At 45.6% G+C, this 17,097-nt stretch overlaps 1 protein-coding gene across 1 annotated transcript in view; it reads right to left on the bottom strand.

Annotated features, from left to right (window-relative positions):
- The window catches only part of ALDH9A1 (aldehyde dehydrogenase 9 family member A1), a 183,141-nt gene that overhangs the window by 41,179 nt on the left and 124,865 nt on the right, over positions 1-17,097 (bottom strand). The window contains exons 5-6 of the mRNA XM_033960396.1: positions 15,769-15,965; positions 12,891-13,031 (exon numbers count right to left, since the gene is read on the bottom strand). Coding sequence (XP_033816287.1) covers positions 12,891-13,031; positions 15,769-15,965 — 338 coding nt within the window. The remainder of the gene's footprint in view (positions 1-12,890; positions 13,032-15,768; positions 15,966-17,097) is intronic.

Here is a 17,097-nt window from a genome sequence, read left to right as displayed (position 1 = left end):
ATAAAGAGAAACTGTACATACAGCGAATTACAGAGTATAGCAGTGTACATCTGATAATGGGAACATTAATGATAATAACAACAGTTCGTATGCTGCAGGGCCTTGAAGTGCCCTGCGGCTTACAAAGAATTAGAAAAATTCCATAAATTGAATGGGGTATTCATAGTTTGTGATTGGGGCTTAACAGTTTACAAATTCAGTTTTGGGAATGATATTGCGAAGGGGGCTATTGTCCTGGTTCATTACCTAGGTGTTTCGAGAACAGGTACGTTTTTAGGTGTTTTCTAAATTCTCCATAGTCATTTGTGTGAGTAATTAGTTTTTCTAAGTCTTTGCCCCATAAGGCTGCTTGATACGATAGAAGTTGTTGGTGGTATCTCTTATATTTGCATCCTCTAGCCGGTGGGGAGACGAACTTCAGGTGTGTACTTTTCTCATGTCTGATGGATGGGAATGAGAAGAGGTCTGTTATGTATTTAGGGGCTAGACCATATAATACCTTGAAGCAGAGACATCCCAGCTTGAACTTCGTGCGTGCCTCCATTGGCAGCCAGTGCAGGAGTTGGTAGGAAGGGGTTATGTGATCGGACTTCTTCAGCCCGAAGATCAGCCTGACTGCTGCGTTTTGTAGAAAAAGGAAGGCAGAAAGGACATATGGCTTATCTAACCTACTTATCCATGCCATATACTATCCTTTCCTCTCCCTTAGAGATCCAATATACTTATCCTAAGCTTTCTTGAATTCAGATATAGTTTTCTTGTCTACCATCTCCTTCGGAGGCCATTCCATGCGTTCACCACCCTTTCTGTGAAAAAGTATTTTCTAAGATTACTTCTGAGTATTTCCTTTCTCCCTCATCCTATGCCCCTGAAATCCACAGTGTACATTTATGCCATATATTTAAACATCTCTATTAAATCTCCCCTCTCCTGCTTTTCCTCCAAAGTATGTATATTGAGATTTTAAGTCTGCCCCATATGCTTTATGATGTAGACCACTGACCATTTTAGTAGCCATCCTCTAGACCAGTGTTCTTCAACCACCGGTCCGCAGAAATTTCCTGCCGCTCGAGCCAGAGGCAGTGTTCTTCAGCCGCCAGTCCATGGTACGATCAATGTGGCATTATCTTTGGACTGGTTCCCCCTTCCTTACTGCCGCAGTGTACAAAGTCGCAAGCAGCGGAATCCTATGCGTGTCCTGTGCCTGAACCGGAAGCCTTCTTTATGACGTCGCAACATGCTTCCAGAAGAGGCACGGGACGTGCGAGGAGCCACTGTCCGTGTTTTTGTGCACTGCGGCAGTAAAGAAGAGGGCGCCGGCCCAAAGACAAAGTCAGGGGCAGCAGCAGGCCAGAAGTTAAGGCACAGCATGGAGGGAGGGAGACAAGGTAGGGGGAATGATTTTAATTTTGAATTTACTGACTGAATTGTGTCAATTCTGAGAATTTATGTCTGCTGTGTCTATATTTTGCACTGTTCAAAAAGAAATGCATTTGTTTCTTTTTCTCTGGGGGTTGTACTGCATGCAGACTCTTGAATCGTAGGGTTTCATTTGTACATATTAGTACTTTTAGGTTTTAGTCCCGTATTTGCATAGGGGTTAAGAACATAAGAATTGCCGCTGCTGGCTCAGACCAGTGGTCCATCGTGCCCAGCTGTCCGCTCACGTGGTGGCCCTTAGGTCAAAGACCAGTGCTCTGAGACTAGCCTTACCTGCGTATATTCTGGTTCAGCAGGAACTTGTCTAACTTTGTCTTGAATCCCTGGAGGGTGTTTTCCCCTATAACAGCCTCTGTAAGAGCGTTCCAGTTTTCTACCACTCTCTGGGTGAAGAAGAACTTCCTTACACTTGTGTGGAATCTTTCATTCTCTCTACCTTGGAGAGGGTGAACAACCTGTCTTTACTAAGTCTATTCCCTTAATTATTTTGAATGTTTCGAACATGTCCCCTCTCAGTCTTCTCTTTTCAAGGGAGAAGAGGCCCAGTTTCTCTAATCTCTCACTGTACGGCAACTCCTCCAGCCCCTTAACCATTTTAGTCGCTCTTCTCTGGACCCTTTCGAGTAGTACTGTGTCCTTCTTCATGTACGACGACCAGTGCTGGACGCATTATTCCAGATGAGGGCGTACCATGGCCCAGTACAGTGGCATGATAACCTTCTCCGACCTGTTCGTGATCCCATTCTTAATCATTCCTAGCATTCTGTTCGTCCTTTTTGCCGCCGTCGCACATTGTGCGGATGGCTTCATTGACTTGTCAACTAGTACTCCCAAGTCTCTTTCTTGGGGGGTCTCTCCAAGTATTGCACCGGACATCCTGTGTTCGTGTATAAGATTTTTGTTACTGAAATGCATCACATTAAACCTCATTTGCCATGTCACAGTCCATTTCTTGAGCGTGTTCATGTCACGTTGCAGGTCTTCGCAATCCTCCTGCGTCTTCACTTCTCTGAATAACTTTGTATCGTCTACAAATTTAATCACCTCACTCGTCATACCAATTTCCAGGTCATTTATAAATATGTTGAAGAGCACGGGTCCAAGCACCGAATCCTGCGGCACTCCACTCGTGACGCTTTTTCAGTTCGAGTATTGTTCATTTACCCCCACTCTCTGTTTCTGAGATAGATTACCGGGGCCTATGGGAGAGTTTTACAGGTTGTGAGACCTATTCCTGCAGTTGCTGAAGTTGCTGAAGTCACGGGCTTGTGCAAACTGGTTTCAGTTCAGATGCTGAGATGCTAATGTGTGGCATGTGAGTGTGTGGATTTCTTGCTGTGAAGTTTCTCAAGGACACCAACCAGTGCTGGAAAGACAATAAGCTATTTAACAGTGCTGAAAGAAAATGCAAGTCAGCAAGACACTCCATCATCCGGGAACCTAAGAACTGATAAAGTGATGCCAGGCTAATGCGCTGAGGCACTGATATTGATGTACCCATGTTAAAAATGGAAACTTCAAGAAGAAGAAAGTTCCAGAAGCTATGCCTGTCCAGGGCCCCCCAGGGAAGAATGGAGGTGTGGGACTAGGAGAGGGTTAGATAGGCAGTTGGTCTAATCCAATAGGGCGATACATATTCACAGCCAGGGGAAGGGTCTAAGACACAGACACTTTCTGTATAAAACCTCCATGCTGTGGCAGTTTCTTTAGAGAAGCTGCGCTATACTTACAGAAAAATGCTGGCACTGTTTGTATGAGGTTTTTTCTCTCCATTGTATATGTCCAAACTGATTTATTTCTGATTTGACAAATGCTGCTATAATACTTATTACTAGAATAAAAAGTTATTTGCTTTGGAATATACAATGCAATCTTGTGGGTTTTATTTTCCCTTCACGACAGATCCCCAGTGAGGTAAAGTAAGCAGCCTTTTACTTCATTTCCTATCCACCAGCCAATTTTTAATCCACGTAAGTATTTCACCCACGATTCCATGGCTCACAATTTTTTGAAGTATTCATTCATGTGGAACCTTGTCGAACGCCTTCTGAAAATCCAGATATACAATGTCGACCGGATCACCCTTGTCTATCAGCCTGTTTGCTCCTTCGAAGATCTTCCTTTGCTGAAGCCGTGCTGGCTGGTCCTCATCAGATTGTGTCCATCAAGGTAGTCAATTATGCGGTCCTTTATCAGTCCTCTACCTTCTTTCCGTGTACCGAGGTCAGACTCACTGGTCTGTAGTTTCCTGGATCTCCCCTCGAACCTTTCTTGAAGATTGGCGTAACATTCACGGAAGAACAAATGGCTAAAAATGTAAAAAAGAGAGAAATTTTTCCCCCAGATATATTAGTGAAAGGAGGAAGATGAAAAATGGAACTGCTAAATTAAAAAGATGCTGGGAACCAATATGTGGAGAGTGATGACGAAAAAGTAAACATGCTAAACAAATACTTCTGTTCTGTGTTCACGGAAGAGAATCCTGGAGAAGGACCGAGACTGTCTGACAAAGTAACGCGAGAAAATGGAGTAGATTCTGTGCTGTTCATGGAGGAAAATGTTTATGAACAACTTGAAAAACTTAAGGTGGACAAAGCGATGGGACCAGACAGGATCCATCCCAGGATACTGAGTGAGCTCAGAGAGGTTCTGGCAGGTCCTATTAAAGACTTATTCAACAAATCTCTGGGTACTGGAGGAAAGCGGATGTGGTCCCTATTCACAAAAGTGGTCACAGAGATGAAGCGGGAAACTACAGGCCGGTAAGCCTCACTTTGGTTGTTGGAAAAATAATAGAAGTGTTGCTAAAAGAAAGGATAATGAACTTCCTAGAATCTAATGGGTTAAAGGATCCGAGGCAACATGGCTTTACAAAAGGTAAATCGTGTCAAACGAACCTGATTGAATTTTTTGATTGGGTAATCAGAGAACTGGATTGAGGCCATATGCTAGATATAATTTACTTAGATTTCAGCAAAGCCTTTGATATGGTTCCTCATAGGAGGATCTTGAACAAACTTGAAGGGCTGAAGTTAGGAACCAAAGTGGTGAACTGGATTAAAAACTGACTGTCGGACAGACGCCAGAGGATGGTGGTTAATGGAAGTCGCTCAGAGGAAAGAAAGGTGAGTAGCGGAGTCCCTCAGGGTTTGTAGCTGGGGCCGATCCTGTTCAATATGTTTGTGAGTGACATTGCTGAAAGGTTAGAAGGAAAAGTTTGCCTTTTTGCGGATGATACCAAGATTTGTAACAGAGTAGACACCGAAGAGGGAGTGGAAAATATGAAAAATGATCTGCAAAAGTTAGAGGAATGGTCTAATATTTGGCAACTAAAATTCAATGCAGAGTAATGCATTTGGGGATTAATAATCAGAAGGAACCATATATGCTGGGAAGTGAGAGGCTGATATGCATGGACGGGGAAAGGGACCTTGGGGTGATAATGTCTGAAGATCTAAAGGCAAAAAAAACCCAGTTTGACAAGGCAGTGGCTGTTGCCAGAAGAATACTAGGCTTTATAGAAAGAGGTGTAACCAGTAGAAGAAAGGTGTTTATGCCCCTTTGCAGGTCGTTGGTGAGGCCCCACTTGGAGTATTGTGTTCAGTTTTGGAGACCGTATCTGGTGAAGGACGTAAGAAGATGAAGCGGTCCAGAGTAGGGCAATGAAAATGATAGGTTTGCGCCAGAAGATGTATGAGGAGAGAATGGAAGCCCTGAATATGTATACCCTAGAAGAAAGGAGGGATATGGGAGATATGATTCAGAAGTTCAAATACTTGAAAGGTATTAATGTAAAACAAAATCTTTTCCAGAGAAAAGAAAATGGTAAAACTAGAGGACATAATTTGAGGTTGAGGGGTGGTAGATTCAAGAGCAATGTTAGGAAATTCTACTTTACGGAGACGGTGGTGGATGCCTGGAATGCGCTCCCGAGAGAGTAAAACTGTGACTGAGTTCAAAGAAGCGTGGGATGAACACAAAGGATCTAGAATCAGAAAATAAGATTAAATATTGAACTAAGGCCAGTACTGGGCAGACTTGCACGGTCTGTGTCTGTATATGGCAGTTTGGTGGAGGATGGGCTGGGGAGGGCTTCAATGGCTGGGAGGGTGTAGATGGGCTAGAGTAAGTCTTAACAGAGATTTCGGCAGTTGGAACCCAAGCACAGTACAGGGTAAAGCTTTGGATTCTTGCTCAGAAATAGCTAAGAAGAAAAAATTATAAAATTTAAATTGAATCAGGTTGGGCAGACTGGATGGACCATTCGGGTCTTTATTTGCCGTCATCTACTATATTACTATGTTAAGTACTGCTCGCCAACACCTTCTGTCATCTAGAGGACAATACACAGGCCTCTGGAGGAAATGACGTCACACCACTGAATGGCTGCTTGAACTGAGAGCTCCGTTGGGGCCGAGGAGTTAATAGTGATTTTAAGCCTTTCAAAGTTTGGCGAGTTGAGGGGCAGTTTCACTCTTCCCAGAATGGCAGTGAAGAAAAAATTGGATAAGTTCCGATTTCCTACAGGGGACATGGATCGGACAGAGGGCGCTGGAGGAGGGCCATTGACGAGCACTACGAAAAAAAAAAAAAATGGTGCCGGTGCTCTCGGAATCGGAAGATGAGGAGACTAATGCTGAATCCCTGGAAGAGCCAGAAATCATGCCGCTAATTTTGCAGTCATGGTTTCAAAATATTAAAGCTGAAATAGTCGGGGTTCACAAAGATCTGAAGGCAACTATGGTGGAAATTCAATCGGAGGTAGCGGAACTACCGCGGCGGCGTTCAGGACCACTAACTCTTTCTCTTGCTTACTTGCAGGAGAGAAGGCAGGACCAGGAAGCACAGGGGAGGAAGCCGGGTCGCAGAGCAGAGCTAGGAAGGCAGCGAGGAGAGGCAGAAACTTGAACGGGGCAGCGGTGAGAGTAAGCTCCGCCCACCCCCCACCGCATCAGAGGTCGCTTCGGAGCCCGGGCTCCCCCTTAAAAGGCAGGGAGCCAGAGCACGAAGCAGACCGCGGCGGCGTTCAGGACCACTAACACTTTCTCTTGCTTACTTGCAGGAGAGAAGGCAGGACCAGGAAGCACAGGGGAGGAAGCCGGGTCGCAGAGCAGAGCTAGGAAGGCAGCGAGGAGAGGCAGAAACTTGAACGGGGCAGCGGTGAGAGTAAGCTCCGCCCACCCCCCACCGCGTCAGAGGTCGCTTCGGAGCCCGGGCTCCCCCTTAAAAGGCAGGGAGCCAACGGCGCACGGCCGTTCGGCGCACGGCGAAGGCGAGCGGCAAAGGCGCTCGCCTTAGCGAGATCGCCTTCGCGAAGAGCCTCAAGAAGGGCCTCAAGGAGGGACTTTTAACTTAGTCTGTAGTTTAACTTCTACAAGTAGCTAATTAACCTCAGTCTAACTTCCAACTCTACCAAATCCTTTAACTTTCTAACTTTCTACCTAACCAGCAAGCACCTAAAACCTTCACACTAACCAGGCAGACCTCACCAATCACTCTATCCTCAAACATTTAACCAGGCTGACCACTCTATCCTCATACCTTTCAATCAGGCAGCCCCTTCTAGCCCACTGGTAAACAGGCAGCCTTAACAAACAAACATTTTTTTGTTTTTATTATGGCAGGAAGGACCAGAAGCAACAAGACTTCAATCAAGTCAGGTTGTCCAGTCACCGAGGGTATCCAGGGGGTGGCTACGGTACTCGTACAGACAGAGGGGAAACCAGGACGAAGTGCAGAGGTCTCTGTACAGACCGAGGCCATCCCCCCCCCCCCCCCCCCCACAAAGTTGTCTACAGTCTCCACACAGACGGAAGCAACGGAGCAGCTAGACGACAGCCTTTTGCTGGAGCTAAGGAACCTGAGAGAGGAGGTCCAGCGCCTACGAAGCATTCGTGATGACGAGACCTTCATCGACGGAGTCATCCAGGAGCTGTCCCAGATCACCAATCAGGAACCCATACCCACCACACCCAAAGCAACCAAGCCAGCAACCAATCCTGCTACCTTGAGACCAACCACCGGAATACAGGAGGAGACTGGTGACGCTGACTCCTGGCAGCTGGTAACTTCCTCCACAGGAAAACACAGAAGACCTTCCTCATCTTCTGTTTCTTTCTCTCACATACAGGGCTGTTCTACATCAACCCCGCAAATCACATTGAAGAACAGATTCCAGCTACTACAGGAAGTATCTGACAACGAGGTTCAGCAGAAGGCCCCAGTTCCGGAGACAACAGGTCGGCCCACTCCTAAGAAGCGCAGAGTGGTGGTGATCGGTGATTCGCTACTGAGGGGCACCGAGGGACCAATCTGCAGATCAGACTTACAATCAAGAGAGGTTTGCTGCTTGCCGGGGGCCAAGATTCGGGATGTAACCGCTTGCCTGGACAGACTCATCAAGCCCCAGGACCATTTCCCTATGCTTCTCATCCACGTTGGAACAAATGACACTGCCAGGAACACCCAGGAGAGCGTACAAGAAGACTTTAGAGCCCTGGGTGAGAAGCTGAGGAGGATGGAAGCGCAGGTGGTCTTCTCCTCAATCCTCCCAGTGAGGGGCAAAGGTAGAGCCAGGGATGAGCGCATCCAGAGGGCAAATGACTGGCTGCGAGGATGGTGCAAGGAAATGAACTTCGGGTTTCTGCACCATGGAGAGGCGCTACAAGGACTACAAGGATCAGACGGGCTACACCTGACCAGAAGAGGGAAGAACGTCCTAGGACACTGACTAGCCCGCCTACTTCACAGGGCTTTAAACTAGGTAAGTTGGGGGAGGGTACAGGCTCAATCAACCCACCTGGCGAGCTAGGCTGCCAACACTTTTTGGAGACTGGGGTAAGTGGATACCGAAATTCTAGGTCCGGGACTGGGGCGAGTACACACATTTCCGAGTCTGGGGTGGGTACATGTTGTTATTCGGGGTCTAGGGAGGGTACACACCTTGCAAATTGTACCAAAAAAGTTCAAATAGCTCAAGTGGGAATTCCCCCACAGGGTACACACATTTCTGTGTCTGGGGTAGATGCTTACATTAAAACTAGCACTAAAAGCGAACATGCGACATGGAAAACCATGTACGTCAACGCCCACAGTTTGGGCAACAAGATCCTAGAATTAGAGACTGAAATGAGGAACGCTGACCTGGATGTGGTGGTGATATCTGAGACCTGGCTCACGGACTCCCACGGATGGGACATGGTCATACCAGGCTACAATTTACTTCGCCGTGACAGGGAGGGCAAGATGGGAGGAGGTGTAGCACTATATACTAAAGATGACATTAAAGTAACCAGAATTGCAGATGTCAGGTACACAGGGGAATCCCTTTGGGTAAATTTGGCCAGGGGGAAAGACAAATGCCTGTATCTAGGAGTAATATACAGACCCCCAAGACAACAGGAGGACCTGGATATGGAATTGATCGGAGACATAGAGAATATCACCTTGCGAGGGGATACAGTACTGTTAGGTGACTTCAATATGCCTGATGTGGATTGGAACACACTTTCCTCTGCATCCAGCAGCAGCAGGAGGCTATTGAACTCTATGAAGGGAGCAAGACTGAAACAACTGGTACTGGAGCCAACAAGGGAGCAGGCAATACTGGATCTGTTACTTACCAATGGCGAAAGTGTCACAGAGGTCTCAGTGGGCGAAGCGTTGGCCTCCAGTGACCATAATATGGTATGGTTCAATCTCAAAAAGGGGTTCGCCAAATCTAACACATTGACCAAGGTCCTAAGCTTCAAGGACGCCAACTTCGAGGGCATGGGGGAATTCCTCCATCAAGCGCTACAAAACCAAGCGGTAACAGATAACGTAGAAGAAATGTGGTCAGCTCTGAAAGATACCATACAGGAGGCAACCAACCGATATATAAAATCAGTAAGTAAACGGCGAAGGAACAATAGGCCACAGTGGTTCTCTGCGGAGATCTCGGGCCTCATAAAAGAGAAGAAAAGGGCGTTCATTTATTACAAACAATCAGGGAATCAGGACTCGAGAGAAGACTACCTGGCCAAGGCAAGAGCCGTCAAAACAGCAGTTAGAGAGGCCAAATTCCGAAACGAGGAGACGTTAGCGAAGAACATCAAGAAGGGCGATAAATCCTTTTACAGGTATATTAGCGACAGAAACAGAAACACAGGCGGGATAGTACGCCTCAGGAAACCAGACGGGAACTATATAGAAGCGGACTCGGAAAAGGCTGTACTTTTAAACGAATACTTCTGTTCGGTCTTCACCCGCGAGGAGCCGGGATCTGGCCCTCTGCTACAGACAAGGGATAGTCCAGTAGACCCATTTAGTAGCTTCGAATTTACGCCAGGCAGTGTCTACTGTGAGCTGTCTAAACTCAAGGTTAACAAAGCGATGGGGCCAGACAACTTACACCCCAGGGTGCTCAGGGAGTTAAGTGATGTCTTGGCGGAACCACTGTCCACTCCACAAAAAAGGTTGCAGAATGGAGGCTGCAAACTATAGACCGGTGAGTCTCACATCAATAGTGAGCAAGCTGATGGAAACTCTAATCAAACGTCAATTGGATACGATCCTGGACGAGGAGAATCTACGGGATCCCCGTCAACATGGATTTACTATGGGGAGATCCTGCCAATCCAACCTGATCAGCTTCTTTGACTGGGTGACGAGGAAGCTGGATGTTGGGGAGCCCCTGGACATTGTGTACTTAGACTTCAGCAAAGCTTTCGATAGCGTACCACATCGCAGGCTGTTGAGCAAAATGAGTTCTATAGGATTGGGTGACACTTTGACAAAATGGGTTGAGAACTGGCTTGGAGGCAGGCGTCAGCGGGTGGTGGTAAATGGCACCCCCTCTGAAATGACGGAGGTGATCAGTGGAGTGCCGCAGGGCTCGGTCTTGGGCCCGATCCTGTTCAATATCTTTATAAGAGACTTGGCAGAAGGGCTTCGAGGTAAAATAACGTTATTCGCAGATGACGCCAAACTATGCAATGTAGTAGAAAGGAGTGCAACGGTCAAAAACTCAATGTCCGACAATATGAAGCACGACCTACTCCTATTGGAGCGCTGGTCTAGGATCTGGCAACTAGGTTTCAATGCCAAAAAATGCAAAGTCATGCACCTTGGCAGCCAAAATCCATGCAAAACTTACACCCTTAATGGCGAGATCCTAGCAAGGACTGTAGCAGAACGGGACTTAGGGGTGATCATCAGTGAAGATATGAAGACTGCCAATCAAGTGGAACAGGCTTCATCTAAGGCTAGACAAATCATAGGGTGTATACGTAGGGGTTTCGTCAATCATAAGCCTGAAGTCATTATGCCATTGTATAGATCCATGGTGAGACCCCATCTGGAATACTGTGTGCAATTCTGGAGGCCTCATTACCGCAAAGATGTGCTGAGACTGGAGTCGGTCCAGCGAATGGCCACCCGGATGGTCTCAGGACTCAAGGACCTCCCGTACGAGGAACGGCTGGATAGGTTGCGGCTATACTCTCTCGAGGAACGCAGAGAGAGGGGAGACATGATCGAGACGTTCAAATATCTCACGGGCCGTATCGAGGTGGAAGAAGATATCTTCTTTTTCAAAGGTCCCACGGCTACAAGAGGGCATCCATGGAAACTCAGGGGAGGTAAGCTGCATGGTGACACCAGAAAGTACTTTTTCACCGAGAGAGTGGTGGATCGCTGGAATGGCCTTCCACTTCAGGTGATTGAGGCCAGCAGCGTGCCCGATTTTAAGACAAAATGGGATCGACATGTGGGTTCTCTTCACAGAGAAAGGTAGGGGAGGGTCATTGAGGTGGGCAGACTGGATGGGCCGTGGCCCTTATCTGCCGTCTATTTCTATGTTTCTATGTTTCTATGAACTAGGTGGACGGGTGGCGGCTACGGAGGAGCATGTGTCGGAATTCACACAAGATGTTACATAGACATGGGCAGCTCTGGATCAAACAGACACCATGGTACAAGCATTACAACTTCAGGTGGAGGATTTAGAAAACTGATCCCGTCGCTGCAATTTAAGATTCAAAGGTGTGCCAGAAGGTGAGGAACATAAAGATTGTGCAGCCCTGGTGCAGGAAATATGTGCAGCGTTATTATCTGAATTGGGGAGTTCCTCTCCAGAGAGGATTGTACTTGTCCGGGCGCATCGAAGTTTGGGACCAGCACGCAGTTCAGGACCTAACGATATTATAGCTTGCTTTGCAGATTTTGCCCTTAAAGAAACAGTTTTGCAAGCTGCCTGACGTAAACAGGACTTTAAGTGGAACAATATTGGAGTGGGTATATTTCAAGATTTGTCTTGGGCTACGCTGCAGAAGCGTCGGAATTTCAGGGAGGTGACACAACTGCTTCATGCTGAGGGCCATAGATATAGATGGCTTTTCCTATTTGGAGTGTGGATAACGATCAATCGAAAATCTAGAAAGGTCCAAGAAGTGGAAGAGGCATGGGCCATATTTGAAGGAGTTGGGATGCAAAAATGTACCTGATATGCTGGGCTCGGTGTCCAAGGTGGCGGAAAAGAGATCACCAGGACTGTGGACCACAGTAAGTTGTTCCAGCACCAAGCAGATGCGATCTAATACCTGATTTGTCTCGTTAAAGGATCACTGGTTTCTGATTCTGGCTGGTGGTACTCCTAGTTGTGGTGGAATTGATGCCTGCAGCTTCTACTGGTGGACAGTTTCCTGGACTAGTGGTTTAGAGTGCTATCTATGTTCTATTTGGTTTTAACACTGCTGTCTGATGTGGGGAGAGGGAATGGGATAGTGGGTAATAGTTGGAGGTTAGTTGGGATGATAGGGGGGGGATTCTGAGGGGAGTGGGAAGGCTAAAAGTTGGGGGTTTTGGGGGGCCTTCGGGGGGGGGGACTTCACTTCTTTCTGGCTGACCAGAGGGCGGACCAGTCAGATGTCATGGGGGGACAGGTGGAGAACTCTGGAGGGGGTGGGGGGGTAGGTGGGGGAGAAAGACAACTTTTGATAGGTCATGGTGTCATGATAATATGTTTCAGGTGGGAAGGTTTAGAGAAAAAAAAAGCAATTTTATTGTGGCCGGTAGATTTATTTTTATATATTACAAATTTGTATACTACAAAATCCAGCTAGTCTAAGCAGTTTACTAAAGAGGGAATGCTAGTCAAAACCATGATAGAATTTAAATATTTTTGTGAAGGACAGGCAAAAGAAATAAGGGAGAGAAGCTTCACTGTTTGCTCAGTGAAACAGAATGTTAGGCTGGGGTTGGGGGTGAGGAGGAAGAAGTACTGTATAAGCCAATATGCAAAGAGTGGCAAAACAGTTACATCAGTTTTCCAACATGGCTTGGGCATCCTGTGTAAAGTGGCCACATTTACAATCATTCACACAGAGAGAGGGTAGTATAGGTAGATGAGAAGATACATGTGGTCAAACAGACAAACAAAAAGACAACTACTCCTGCGTGGCTGCCCTTACCTCTCCTTGTGTGAGAAAGTTGCCCATCATAGCTCCTTTTACAGCATTCTCCAGTATACAGTCTGAGAAAATAATGAGAGGAGATTTGCCTCCAAGCTCCAAAGTCACAGGCTTAATTCCTTTTGCTGCCATTCCCATGATCTAAAGAGGATGCAGAACAAGGGAAGAGTTTGATATAACTACTTCCAAACCCTTCCTCGATCAATCTACTCACAGTTTAGCTTACAAAATTGTTGTTCAAAATGGACCAAAAATAGAAATAAAGGGGAAAAAAGAGAAATATAGACACCACCACAAAGTGGTAAGAGGCAGCATTGTTGCTCATCTGCAACAAGTGTCCTGTAGACAGCAGATTTGATCAAGCACACAAAAAGGATGATATCACTGGGACTGAACGGCTCTCCACATTCCCATGCACAGTGGTCTCCTTAGTTCAAAAGCTTAAGAATTAAGTCAACTTTTGGGAGGATTGGAGGAATTTTGTGCCGGATTCTATAAATGCCACCTAAGCGCACCTACATTGTAGGTGCTGTTCCACGCAGTTGTCAATAGGAACCACTTATAGAATCATACCTAGCAGCACTAAGCAAACTTAGGCGTCACAAGGCACCGGTATATTAGGCCAGTTTTTATCTGGCCTAATTTACTGGCACCTATCTCATGTACCTAGCGATGCCTATGTTTACCATGTCTATTCTCCACCCCTAACAATGCCTATTTTTCAGATAGATGTCGTTGGGCGTCGCTAGGTTTCCTAAGAGTTCTGTGCAGAACCCTCAATTGGTAATTTTTTTGGCTGAAAACTGATGTAGTCAATTACCATGCCAATTAAGTCAATTTAAAAAAAAGTTGTACGCAGATTCTAAAGTTAGGTATCATTAGGCATCCTTAATTAGGGCACCTAATTTAGGCATCCTATACAGAATCCGGCCCTTTGTGTCTGATCAGTCCTGCTATCTAAGGAAAACACATGTTACATCTTTTTCCATCAACAAGTAAGATTAAGACAAGAACATAAGTGATGACACCAAAGCTTAAGGCTGCTTGTGACCCTATGTATTATTTCATATATAAGAGCAGCTCATCCAGGGCAGGATACACTAAGTTCCGACTCCATGATAAAAAAATACTGTGGTGGAAGCAATTTTTCTTGTACTGGTGATGCTCAGCACAATAGCATGCAAATTATATGCATGCTAGTAGCAGCACCAATAAAAGAGGGTGCCTGCTCAAAAGAGCAACCGCAAGGCACAGCTCCTTCTTCTACCTGCAGCTGCCTTTCTCCTTCCCTCTGCCCATCTACAATCAGCTAAGAGCCAGCAGAGGAGAAAGGCAGCTGCAGGCTTTGAATCGGGGCTTCCCATGCCAGTTGTTGCTTTGGAGCTGGCAATGGAATCCCTGATCAGCTGGGGTTTTATTTTTTTTAAATGGGCATATCTGTTGTGCAACACCATTCCTCCCGCTGAGTCCTCACCCCAACCTGCAATACAAAAACCTGCAGGAGGGATGCCTGCTCCTTCCTACCATTATCACCCCCCCCCCCATGCAGGCACCACCCCCGACACCCCCCTGTACCTGCAATACAAGACCAGCAGAAGGGATGCCTACTCCATCCTGCTGGCTGGCCAGCTTCTTCCCCTTTCCCCTTCCCAATGCATCCTGGCTCAGGAGCCTAAGGCCCTTCTCAGGAAGGCCTGCTATTTTTGTAACAGGCGGGAATACCAGCAGGAGGGAGAAGCATCCCTCCTGCCGGTCTTGTATTGCAGGTAAGGAGGGGGTGTCGGGGGTGGTGCCAGCATCAAGGGGTTGTAGTGATGGTGGCAGCAGGTAGTGGGCATCCCTGCTGCTGGTCTTGCACTGCAGGTACGGGGAGATGGGGGGAGTTGTCAGGGGGCTCGGCTGGAGGAATTATAATGGACCTTTTTGAAAGAACTGAAAACTTGGATTTTAAGGATTGTTACCATTTGTTAATTATGTAGAGGAAGGAATGATATGTGAATTATTTTAAAATTGTATCTTTTATTTTTGAATTTTAAATTGTAACCTGCTCTTGTATGGCAATAAGGTCAAAAAATGAGGGCTTTAAAAGCCTGTATTAAGTTAAATAAAATGAATTAAATGAAAATCTCTGGTGCTTATAAACTTCAGTTAAACTGTTGGTGGTTGAATTACAATGGCTGCCTATTCAGGCACATACTGTATATGGTTTACGATTGCCTATATAGTTTAAGATTTTAAATCTCTGGAATTGAAAAATCCCATTAGTGTCTTTCAATGAAATTTCATAGATTAACTTCCCCTTCTGTTAATGGTATTTGCTTTAAACTACCACTGGATAGTTTTCCTCTTCCAAGCCAGTAAAATTTAAAATGATCTCCCTTTTCAGATTAAACACAATTCTCTTATTCTTTCTTCTGCATGAATCTTAAAAATGTATATTTGACAAATTTTTAGAGTACTGATGACATTGTAATTTTATCTCTATTGTTCATGCATGATCAATCATACATGATTATTGATTTCTTTACTATTAATCTGTCTAAAACCTTTTGTGTGTGTATGTGTATGTGTGTGTGGGGGGAGGGTGGGTGAGGACTATAAATCTCCAAAATAGAACAGGAGAGCAATTTTTTAAAATAAGGCTGCTGTTCATTCTTCATGGTGTCACAACAAACCCTCTCTACTGATCCCCTGTGCTTCTTTCATACCAGTCTGGAGTAAATGATGCCCTTTTCTTCCTTCCTAATTGAACCTAACAACCTATACAGCACCTGCCCTCAGCTCAAAAATGGAAAAGCATTATTGCTTTTATTTCCATCTTGCATACAAAACTATTTCCTTCCTTCCCCACTTCTCCCATACAGTCCCACATGGTTACCTTGGACCCTGTAGGAACACTGCCAGTAAACGAGACTTTAGCAACATCTGGATGATGGCAGAGGAACTCTCCTGTGGCAGCCCCACCTTGTACCACATTGAAAAGGCCTATGGGCACACCAGCTTCAGCAAAGATCTCAGCCAGCAGCACTACTGTGATAGGAGTGAAAGGTGAGGGTTTAAACACCATGGCATTACCTAAGGGATAGAAAATAGACATCACTAGCAAAACATTCAAAACCATGGAATTTGCATAATCTAGAAAGGTTGAGGGCTTAGTTCTCAGCACTACTACTTGAATTGCCAAAACTCCTGGAAATATCATAGTACCTACTGCTGCTGAGAACTGTGGAAATCTTCCAAGCTGTGGAAAGAGCTATCGAGGCCTTCTTAGCTACCCCTTCATTTCACATTACTCCAAACCAAAACAGAATTAACAGGCCATGAAAAATCAAACATTCACTTCACTGAAAATTTCTGCTTTTCCTTTAAAAGCAAACAGAAAAGAAAAAACTAGTTATGGGGGAAAAAGAAACCCATTTTATGGGAAAGTCCAAAAATGCTTCAGTCTTTGGATGTTTAAAAAGATACAAAAAGGAGGCAAAAAATGTCAATAAGGACTCTATGAGTGTGTCTATCAGCTAATCACTCCTAACAAACCAAACCACACAGGTACCAAATATCAATTGAAGGATAGGGGCGCTCTCAGTGTGAGGTTGTTAGCGACGGGAGAACAAACTCCAGCGCTTCCACTTACAAAGACTATTCTGGTCTCCCGCAATGCTCATTGACTTCATTTGGCTCGCTTTAAAAAGCTAAGTTGGCTGTGGTTTCATTTTGTATCTTGGGGATTAGGCTGGGGAGGACTCTATGAGTGGGTTTTCAGTTTGATTCACTCTCTCACTAGTTCACTGTTTGTGACTTATTTATTGTTATTAATTCTGCACAGTTGATTATGCACACTAGGGACGCCCGATGATGGTGTGCAAGCGGGGTGATTCACCTCCGTCTTTGTAAGTGGAAGCGCTGGAGTTTGTTCTCCCGTCGCTAACAACCTCACACTGAGAGCGCCCCTATCCTTCAATTGATATTTGGTACCTGTGTGGTTTGGTTTGTTAGGAGTGATTAGCTGATAGACACACTCATAGAGTCCTTATTGACATTTTTTGCCTCCTTTTTGTATCTTTTTAAGCACCTTTTGGCAAACTTAGAGGAGCTTATAGTTTAGTCAGCCTTTGGATGTAGCATTAACTTTCCTTTTGGTGTAGCCAGTATAGCACAGAAGAAAAAAATGATAAAAGTCAGGTAATTGTAAAGAGAATATGAAAAT

The sequence above is a fragment of the Geotrypetes seraphini genome, chromosome 10, assembly GCF_902459505.1.
Source record: "Geotrypetes seraphini chromosome 10, aGeoSer1.1, whole genome shotgun sequence".
In the NCBI taxonomy this organism is placed as follows: domain Eukaryota; kingdom Metazoa; phylum Chordata; class Amphibia; order Gymnophiona; family Dermophiidae; genus Geotrypetes; species Geotrypetes seraphini.
The sequence above is the reverse complement of the archived record's forward strand: the minus strand, read 5'-3'. Positions and strand labels throughout refer to the sequence as shown.